The following is a 10,953-nucleotide window of genomic DNA, read 5'->3' on the forward strand; positions in this document are numbered from 1 at the left end:
GCTACCCTTCAATAAGTCAAATTTTGTCTAGATATGTGCAAAGAAGCCTGTATATTTATGTTTAGAAAAGTTTGGGATGCTGGAAGAAGAATGCTTTGGAATTGAGGTCAAATAGTCTTTTGGCTAATTTCTGTATGCATTATTAAAAAAAAAAAAAAAAAGAGCTTTTCTGTCACTAATTGTTCTCCTTTGATTGATCCTATCAATATATTCCTACCATTTGGTTTAAAATAACCCCAGTTTTTGTTGCACACTTTGGTGCACTTTATCTCTGCTCCTCCTATCGTGTCAGACATCACCCCTTCACCTTTTCCTCCTCTATTTCATGTTCCACACATTGCTCCCTGGGCTTTTTTTCATATCCACCTCCCAGTTTGAGTTACTATCTACATTGTAGCTCTGAACGGTGTCTCTCTCCAGAGTCAGGATACTGTGACGGTCGAGTTTCGTCTCGCTTCCACTCACTGAGGTTATGCCCTTTGTGTTTTACAGGGAGGGAAGATTCCTATCCGATGGACTGCTCCCGAGGCCATCCAGTACAGGAAGTTCACCTCGGCTAGTGATGTGTGGAGCTACGGGATCGTCATGTGGGAAGTCATGTCCTACGGAGAGCGGCCGTACTGGGACATGACCAATCAGGATGTATGTATTTAACTTCCCTTTAGTTATTTTTAGTCTCGGATGAGTCTTTAGTGAAATTTCCCCTTTAAACATTTTTAAAACAAAGCCTCTTTGCACATTTTTGTCTCCTGAGTTTCATTACAGCCTCAGACTCCTCAGAGATACATTTTGTCATCAAATCTGCTTTCTCTTAGCTCAACAGCAGCTTTCACTCAAAGGTTTTTATATGAAAATTCCCCTGCAGTCACCGCAGAGACATAATCAGATCATTTGAAATGCACCAAAGAGCTCAGTGGACAATCTCTGCTCTTGACTGGAGCCTCCATTTCCTCTCTCCCTCTGGGTAGCCAAGGAGAGAGCAAATTATGGGCAGAGAGATAATGAAAATAGTTTCAAATTGAAAGTGAGAACACTAATGTGCTAAGAGGGACTGAGGAGCTCACCGGTTATCTTATTAGCAGCTCCAGATAGTGTTTCTGCTCCATCGGGGTGCTCGTTCCGAGGTCTCATGAATGAGATTAATCTGGGTTTGAATGGAGCTCCTTTAATGGCCCCTGATAATGAGCAGGCGGGGATTGTGCGTCCTCGTCACAAGTGTCCTCCAGGTTGTCTCACTGCTGCGTGCCCTCCCAGCCAACAACATCCCCGGCCTGAGTCAGACGCGGCTTTAATGTGGTGTTACACGGAGAAAGAGCATTAAATACTTTGTAGAGGCTACCGATGAGGTCAGCGCTGGCAGAAGCTCCTGGAATAAGGTTTATGTTTATAACGCTCTAACTGGTGTTTAACAACTCCTCACATCAATGTGCACATATAGATTTGTTTGTGCATTTGTAGAAGGAAAGATCATTTTCTGGCCGACTCAGAGGAAGAAGGCACAAATGAGAGTAGCAGTTGTTTGCATGGTGAGAAGAACAGATGCTCTTATTGTATATTCATCAAACAAGATCATATTTGTGCCAGTAATTACTTCATACTGTGCATGATTTGTGAGCGTAGCTGAAATTTGGAGTGTTATCCAAAAACTCTGCAGCAGCACACGTTTTATGGACTCATGACGTCTTTATAACCTGAGAGGATTTTTAAAAACTGCAGTGGATCAGTTCTGGAAAATGAATCAGGACATTTAATCATGTAATGTGCATCAATAGAAGCTTCAGATACTTGTAGTTCACTTACCGGTACAATTATTCATGCTAAAATATACTTCTTCCTCACTAGAGTCCAAGAGAAGCCGTTTTTTAGTATGAAAGCTTGAACAAATAGGGCCCTTAATTTGTTTTGAAATGTGACTCTAACTGGTTCATTGCATGTGTGAATGCAAACAGAAAGGTTTTCTTTTTTTTTTACCCAGATTTTACCCTGTACTTTCCTTGTGCATCATGAGAGGACATTTTAGCTGTCTTGATATTCTTAATCCATTGCATGTTGATTAAAGAGCCGAGATTTGATCATATAACCGCCTAAAATATACCTCAGAACATGGGCTCAGGGTCATGGAAATGGCTTCTTCTTTCTTGTGTTATTGAATCATAAGTTTGCATCATATTTCTAAAATAAAACTCAAGAAAGCTGTGATCAAGATAGCCAAAAGTTACAAGAACTCAGTTCACATTGCAGTGGTGTTTATATCCCTGTGACATTCTGTTTTTGCAATAAATGTTGCAGTGGCATAAAAGGGGCAAGGTGATCCCTCATTTATACTTTACCTTGCAAAGCAGATAGATTTGCTGGATTCCATGTCTGTCATCAGGCGGATTCATCCTGCCAAGCTCCAATCTGAAACAACTGTGCCACGTCTTAAAAAGGAACCTGACCGATCAGTGTCACTTGAGGAGAATGAGGCGGTAGCTCCAGTTGGGATTGAAATCCAAAAGCAATGGCTGCCACCAGTGTAGCATTTAGCTTAGATGTAGTTATAGTATGATGGGAGTTTTACCAGAACTGGGCCACATTTCTTTATTTAAACAAGAGCAAAGAACTACACTGAAAGCTTCTCTTGGCAGAGAGGATGTTTTGGCACTTCTCCTGACTGGCTTCCACATGAATTTTATCCACCAACAAGCTCCACTGTTCATAGACTATGACAGTGTCTGCCTGATGAGCTCAGGTTACTACCGCTGCACATGCCTGTGGCTTCATATTGCCTTGTTGCACTGACTGGCCTGTAATGAATGTGACAAACAGAATGTTTATCCAATCACCTTCTGAGAATTTTTTGCAAAGTCCTACCCTTCCCAAACACTTTGAATGGGAGGTTTCCCAGATAAATGTGAAATACATTCCTTGCAATGATGATGAAACAGTCTAGCTGTTATGTCAGGTTAATCTCTGCCATCTTCAGATATAGTGAGAGAGACATTACAAAGTTAAAAACAGGATCAGTGGAGCCAGCTGGAGAGCACAGCCCTGTGTGCATGCATGTCCGACTATGAACTGACAGATAGGGACACCAAATAACAAGCCATGGCAGAATCTGTATGAATGTCTCAGGGCGTAAAATGCACCATGAAAGTTCCTAATCATCAAATTTGCAACATTCGGAATTGTTCAATCAAATAGATAGGCTATCATTTTTTGTTTGCTTAAGAAAAGGTAAGACTTATTGCTCTCGTCATAGTCATAACAGCCATGATTAATATAAAACAGAACAATGCAATGGTAGCATTAGCAGCTAGGATGATAATGAAATAGATAAGCATTAATAATAATTATAGCAGTAAAGTAGAATCGTTGATAAATTTAATGTATCTGTTCTAGTAATGATAATAGAAATAAGGACAATGTCGGTAGAGCAGTTGTAGATGTGTTGTAACATGGTAAACTTACTAGCAGCCAGTTATGTATGAAGCAGTGGTTTGTAATGAAGATGGGATGGTGCTAAAATAGTGCAAAATAAGGAGATTTTATATGTGCAGTATAAAGGAACAAGATGTGTAGATATGATATAAAGATATACAAATAAACAGGATTGCTTTATAATGTCATCCTACATTATTAGGAGTTTATTATTAATAATATCAATTTTAATATAACTCATGAATGTCCATGAAATATTATTAAACACATGTGTGAGTTAAATGTTAACGTGCAATAATATAAAAGCATTACAGCAATAATGCAGTAGCCACTGACATAAAGATGAGCTTTTATTTCACAAATAAAGATATGTTTTTCTCTATCTATAAGAGGATTTGGAATGAATTACGAAGTAAATCAGTGCAATATTTATACAACAGCCAACCTAGTAATAATTTAACAGGTTTAAGGATTTTTTTATGTTTTGAAGAGAACAAGCAGGAAAAAATCAGTGTATATAAGGAGGGAAAAACAAGCTCTGTACCTCAAACAGCTTCAAAGATTCCATGCTGCTTCTTTGATTTCACTCTGCTAAAGAAATAAGTTAAAAACAGACCAGACTGTATCACACTATGACTGCAGGCCCTGACCAAACTGCATTACAGCAGCAGCTTGTTTCATCCCTATTAAGTCAATCAACTCTTCTAACCAACTGCTTAGACTAAAAGAGTTTGGAGTTCATACCTTCCGGTTTAAAACAATTTATCATTTAGCAGCAAGACAACCCTGTATGTTTACAGCAGAGCAGAGGGAATTCAATGCAGGGTATTACTACAGACGCTGTGCCTCTGCTTCTGTCTGGAAAGGATGCATTCATTTTGTTACATTTAACAGGGATGAAATATGCCTTGTGCAAAATTTTCATTTGAATAATTCTGTAACAAACACATTTTGATACTGTGGAAATGTTCCATATTCTTTGCCAGCTGCTTGCAGAAAGAGAGCTCTGAATTTTTGTGGGTGAGTTACTCTGAGCTACGGAGATGCTCATGAGTTTTTAAGAGACCAAAACAATTCTCTCAACTAATCATCTGTATATTTCTCTGTAGGCTGTGCGTCTTAGATTTAATAAGGGAGTATATTTGATTGCGATGCATTCGGACTGGATTGAAAAAAAATGAGTGAAAAAATAAATTAAAATGTTGCACAAGGCAAGGTAAGACTCTGGCATCAATGGAAACAAGGTGAATTTTTAGTGCTTTTAAAAACAGTTCAATGATTGTAGAGTTGTGATGGATTGTGGGAGCTGATTCCAGGTGAGAGGGTTAAACAGCAGAAGAGTGACCTTAGTTTTCTAATAGAGCCTGGCAGAGAGAGTAGACTGAAATGAGATGAACATATAATGCTTTATTTTATCCTGTTTTATTGGTATTTTTAAAGATTTGCAGTTCTTTCCTCCACAACTTTATTGCACTCTTTTCGAGCCATAGCTTACTCTCCTCTCTGCAGAGCCACAGAGTAACCCGTAGAGATCTGTGTCTCCCCCTGCAGGTCATCAACGCCATAGAGCAGGACTACCGGCTGCCCCCTCCCATGGACTGTCCCAGCGCGCTTCACCAGCTCATGCTGGACTGCTGGCAGAAGGACCGCAACAACCGGCCCAAGTTCAGCCAGATCGTCAACAACCTGGACAAGATGATCCGCAATCCCAACACGCTGAAGGCCATGACCCCGCTGTCTTCAGGGTGAGTCATTGGAGGATTAACCAAGGAATTTGTTTTTAAATATTTGACTGGTGCTCCCATTGTCTGCTGGTGATACTTGTAGTCATAACATGTGGTATAAATAGTGTAAAATCTGTTATTCTCTGCTCTTTTCTCAGTGTGGTATCTGTGTGCGGGTTTATCTTTGTCTTTCAACTTCCCACAACACACATCGCTGGTTTTAGCATCTTTTGACAATGGTGTGGATAACATCTAGAAAAATATGAAGCATCTTACTCTCTCATTGTAAAGCTTTTCCTCTTTAAAACAGGAAACTCATACCCCTGCTGTAGTGCCATCCATGGCACCGTTGACTTTTCCTCCTCACACAAGTGTCTCTTGTTTCTCCTGGCGCCGGGTGGTTATGTAAATTAAAGCCTTTTGGTTTGATAGATCAAAACATCCCCACGAATCGCCCTGGGCAAAACCTGGTTTGTAGCAGAATTTTGCAAGTTTCAAAACAAAACAATTTGAAGCGTTTCTGCTCTGGGTGTTAGTTTTCTTTGAGAGGCTGGGTTTACTGATTTCCATTATCCCCTCTCTGTACTTTCATTTGCGGTGAGTGCAGGACTGAGGTCCAGATTTTCCACAGACACTGAGTGGGTACATTGGCTCCCTGAAGCCTATCACTTCATTTGGAAAACTCACTTTATGAGGAATCAGTTTGGAAAGTATTGGTTCATGAATAAGACCAGAGGGATTCTCTAAAGTTCCGTCTGAATGTAATGTAATAATTCATCTCAGAATCAAACACAGGTGGTCCTGGCTGTCAGGGATGTCAGAGCTGCTGTTTAGTACCATCATTACTTTTATCGTCCCCTGCTTGTGTCTCCCTCAGTGTTCACCTCCCCCTACTGGACCGCAGCATCCCCGACTTCTCCAGCTTCAGCACCGTGGACGAGTGGCTGGATGCAATCAAGATGGGCCAGTACAAAGACAACTTTGCTAATGCTGACTTCTCTACATTTGACGTGGTCTCCCAAATGACCATGGAGTAAGTACTCATGACTCCTGACCCTCTAGGTCAGAAAAAAACAGAAAAGATAAATAAATAACTGCATCGAGAGCCTTGCAGCCCAAGTTTTACTTCACTGGCAGAGCCCACAACCTAGGGATTTTTTCATTTGTTTTCATTTTTATTTGACTTTTCTCCAATGTGAGTTTAGATGTTGTTAGTTTTCACTCTTGTTTTGTCAGTTTAGTATTTTATTTTAAACATACTTTTTTTTAGTTTGGGTTTTATTAGTTTTTCTGTAATATGGGATACTTGTTGGAGGCAGCACCCAAAAAGGCCAGGGAAAATAAACATCCTCAAATTGTAAAAATATTTTCAAATAGGCTACTCTTCCAGGCTTATTTTATTTATTCAAGTTTGTTGTTTGAATCCAAATCAAGATCTAATATTAGAACTGTGTGAAGTATTCAATCAAATCTTGTTATTTCACTCTCCAGGCTTGGGTGTACATGTCAGTCAGTGTGCTGCTGTCAAAGACTAAACTAAAGCTATTTTGCCCCTAATTTTATTTATCTCTAGTTAGGTTCAATACAATACAGTTTTATTTAGTTTTCTTTAATTTTCAAAACTAGTTTTTATTTCAGTTTCAGATAACTAAAATGATTTTGGAAGTTTAGAAAAATGAAATTTCCTTTTTTAAATAAAAAAGAAATTTGACTGTCCTTGTTAGTCTCTGTTATGTCTTTAATAATGCTCTTTGGGCTTAATATTTTCCTTTTTTCCTTGAAATGTAACCAAGAAAACATTTAAAAGTGCAAAGGAATCCTGATTTGGCAATCACAGCAGCTGTGGACCTTGAAATTTTAACATCGAAAAGACAAGTCTGATCACTTTCTCCTCTGTCATTGCTTTTCACAGCTTTAATCAACTGAGAACAGCACAAGAGTGGAGATATTTAGACTGAACAACACCAGTAAATCACTAAAATCAGAAAATTCAAAGCAAAAACTTCACTTTGGTGATGTTTATATCAGTGCTGAAAACTATGACTAAAAATGTTAGTCAGCAACCTTTTTCTATGAGGAAGATGTGACTTACACTAGCTAGAAATAGATCTTAATGACAAAACTCTAATGAATAGTAAGTATAGTTTTTTTATCAAGGAGACTAAAACAAGAATGAAATGTTAGAGTTGGACATTAGAATCCGTGATATTTCTTACTTTGCGTGTAAAATATGTCACTATTTTTATCAGTGTATTTTAAATAAATTAAAGTATTAGTAGTGCATTACTATGAACAGTTTATTTTCATTTCAATCTCACAATTTGGCTGATTCGATTGATTCAAAAGGGATAAGCATTGTGAGTAAAAGTAAAGACTCAAATGTGAAGACTTTTTATTGACTAAAACTTGACTAAAATGTTCTCATCAGCTTAACTTATAAAGGTCAAAGCTGACTAAAATGTGACTAAAACTTAAGATAACTTCAATTCAAAGCCTAAGACTTAATTCAAAGTAGCTGCCAAAATACAAAACAGTTTACATTCTACTATATATCTATCTTTACAGAGCCACCAGGATGAAATGGACAGAAATATGGACACTTCTGTGTGTTTGTGATGGATCTGGGTTAATACTGCAGCCATTCAGCTTCATTAAAGCATGGATAAGTGCTAAAAAAACCTAAAAGCTAATATTAGCCACTGTAGATCACATTAATTAATGATATAAGCATGATTGCTGGTCAGCCTTACACTATAAAGCTTGATAAAAGAGTCATATTCTGCTTTATTTGATGTCAAGATTAGGAGAAGTCTGTTTTGTGCTGCTGTCTATTGTAACAAACAGAAACAGTGGAACATTTAACAGCATTTAATCTTATTTTTGCTAATCTCTAGGGTTTTCCTCTCTGGGATTCTATAGAAATATAACCCTGACTCTTCTCCTTAGTGGTGGTTAGTGCATTCAGTTGAAAATCAGATGCCGAGTGCTAAAAACGCTGGAGTACACTGAATGTGTAGTGAAAATGAGCGCTCCCTGTGCAAAAAAACACAGCTATAGACGCAAACCCAAGTTACTTTGCTGAGTCTGTGTCTCTATGTAGGCATGGACTCTAAAACTCAGTTTATCTGGATGAGAAGTAAACGTTTGGCTCAGAGCTTTGCTTGAATTTTACTCAGAATCAACATACAAACCTTATTACAAAGAAAAGAAACATCCTATAAAATGTTCCCCAGCAGGCTAAATAAAAAAAACATCTTTAAAACTTCTTAGCGAATACTTCAATGCTTTTAACAAGGATAAAGTTAAACTGAATATTTAAGCCATAAAGAGTTTAACAAACATCAGTCTCCTTATTCAGGCTAATAAATGTCCAACAACTCAGAGAGAAGATAAACTTGATGTTGTTTAAAAGTCCCTGTGAGAGGTTTTAAGCTGGTTAAGCCACAACAGAAAAGAGGAAAGAATTCAAAAGAATCAAGCACAAAATCTGCTGTTGGTGTTAGAATGTACAAACAGCGTCTACAGGATTACAGCTTGCAGCTTAACATGAGATAAATTAAGATAGATTGTAAAAAAATGCAGTTCATGTATACACAGGGTGAAATCAGCAGTTTTAAAATGTACTGCATTGTTCACAAAGGCTGCCAACATCAACAAAAGTTAAAGTTCCTCACTGTAGAATGAAAACAAGTGCTGAAGAAAAATAACCGCATCCTCCCCTAAACCAAATCCAACTTGGTACTATCAAGACTGCCAAAACCTGGCATGTGCAAAGGTTGATGAGAGCGCCATCTTCAAGAAATTAACCTGAGCGAGAACAATGAGGGGAGAGAAAAGCAGGAACAGCAAGACAAAAATAGTTACATTAACATAATTCATTAAAAACACCAGTCAGCTGAAGTGGATCAAAACAAACATTACAGTCATGTTAAATTATGAACTTTTCTCCTGACTTTTTAGGGACTATTTGACCCTCTCTTACCTTTCCTTAACCTGAATGAACAGCAGACTCTGCTCCTGGTCTTAAAAGCTGCGAGGCCAGGCCTGTAATTAGCAGATGGTAATGTAGCAGTTATGAGAGTGAACAGTGCGTACAATAGCTCCCAGCAACAACAGCACTGTTATCCTTCACCATGTGTTAATAAGGCCCCTGTTTGGCCTCAGTTTAAAGACTGTCACGTAACATTGTAAAACAAGGTCAGTGAGTCAAAGTATTCAGAGAAAAGTCATCTTCAAGTCAACTACAGATGCAATCATGTTAAGAGCGTTCTTAGCAACGAAAACAGAGAAATCATTTCCTGTCTGGGAGCCGATTAACCCTTAGAGATGCTGGGATCAGTTCTCTAAACAATTCAGATGGTGGTGTGTAATCCAATAAGCTGATAACTGCTGAGATTCAGAATGAGGAGGGATGAATTTCTTCATCTTTTCAGCAAACAGCAAAAATAAAAATGTAGTGTCCACGTCAGGTCAGACCTCAGCAGTTTAAGTGAGACTGAAGTAAAAAGTCTGTTTACTTTTTTAAGTAGAGCGCAGACAAATTAAAAAGGAAAAATTAGATGACATGCTCTTAATTATGATAAAATCCACGGTATTTGTAGGTGGAATTTTTGTGGCTCAATTCAATTATGGTAATATGAAAGTCCTTTTTTAATCAGGGATAAACCAATCCATTTCAGTCTTCATCAGGGTAAAAAGGTAGAGCAAGGGCAGGTGAAAAAGTAACTGTATGACTGGTATTTGGAGATGATTCCACTAGTTTGAAACAATAATTAGAGATATATAAAACTTTTAACTTGTGCAGTGAACACTGTGCCTATAATGGACTGTGCAGTATGGAAACAATGATTAATAAAAGATTTGGATTTGCAAGTTACCAACCAGACAAAAGTTATTTTAATTACATTATACAGCACTCCCACCATGAAAAGTCTCTCTATTTCTAAGCATTTATTCATCTTCAACAACAACCTGTCGGTAAATACATGAAATACTTGAAGATTTTCCCAGAGTTTGCACCATAATTAGTCGAATATTTGCTTTGGACTTTCTAAACCAACATGGAGCAAAACATGGCTAGATAAAAAATGACAAAAGAAACATTAAAGGTCACATATTTTACCCATTTAAGACAAGTTTATATTGGTCTCAGAGGTCCCCAAAACATGCCTGTGAAGTTTTATGCTGAAAAAACATTCCAGTATTGGATTTTTGCATGTCTAAAAACCCTCTGTTTCAGCCCTGCTCAGAATGAGCCTTTCTGTGTCTGTGGCTTTAAATGTTACTGAGCTGTCTTACTCCACCTCTGACCACGCCCCTCTCAAGAAATGGATGTGGCTTAATAGATGTGGCTCTCCTGGAGGATCAGGAGAGGAGGGCGGAACTTTCTTCCAAGCAGGGAGGGTCAACCAAACCTGGGGGCCGGGCTAACTCCCCACATGACATCATGAAGAAAAAATCTTAGAACAGCTTGTTTCAGCACACATTTTCTGAAAGGTGGAAAAAGAGAGGGGTGTAGGGAATGTAGGTTTTCTGATTCTTGGGGGAATTATGGACAGGCAAGGGGCACATATTTTTGCTAGAAAAGACCAAAAAAGTGTATTTTGCATAATATGTGACCTTTAAGAAACAAACCTTGCACATTGACTGTGATGCATTTTTATGCATTGCAAAAACTTGCAGCAAAAGAAAAAATAGAGCAGTAAGGATGATTCTGTAGCTCTGTCACTCCTTGATAAGCAATACAGACGGAGCCCTTCGTATATTTAGGTTACATAAATTAGCTTGTGCATCACAAGGTTACCCTAAG

The 10,953-nt window shown here is 38.2% G+C and overlaps 1 protein-coding gene across 3 annotated transcripts in view; it reads left to right on the top strand.

Annotated features, from left to right (window-relative positions):
* Window positions 1-10,953, top strand: part of ephb2b (eph receptor B2b) — a 294,511-nt gene that overhangs the window by 275,817 nt on the left and 7,741 nt on the right. For all 3 annotated transcript variants that reach the window (XM_041782872.1, XM_041782874.1, XM_041782873.1), the window contains exons 13-15: window positions 493-642; window positions 4,972-5,165; window positions 6,022-6,177. In XM_041782872.1, the coding sequence (XP_041638806.1) occupies window positions 493-642; window positions 4,972-5,165; window positions 6,022-6,177 (500 nt within the window). The remainder of the gene's footprint in view (window positions 1-492; window positions 643-4,971; window positions 5,166-6,021; window positions 6,178-10,953) is intronic.

This window comes from Cheilinus undulatus, linkage group 3 (assembly GCF_018320785.1).
Source record: "Cheilinus undulatus linkage group 3, ASM1832078v1, whole genome shotgun sequence".
Classification (NCBI taxonomy): domain Eukaryota; kingdom Metazoa; phylum Chordata; class Actinopteri; order Labriformes; family Labridae; genus Cheilinus; species Cheilinus undulatus.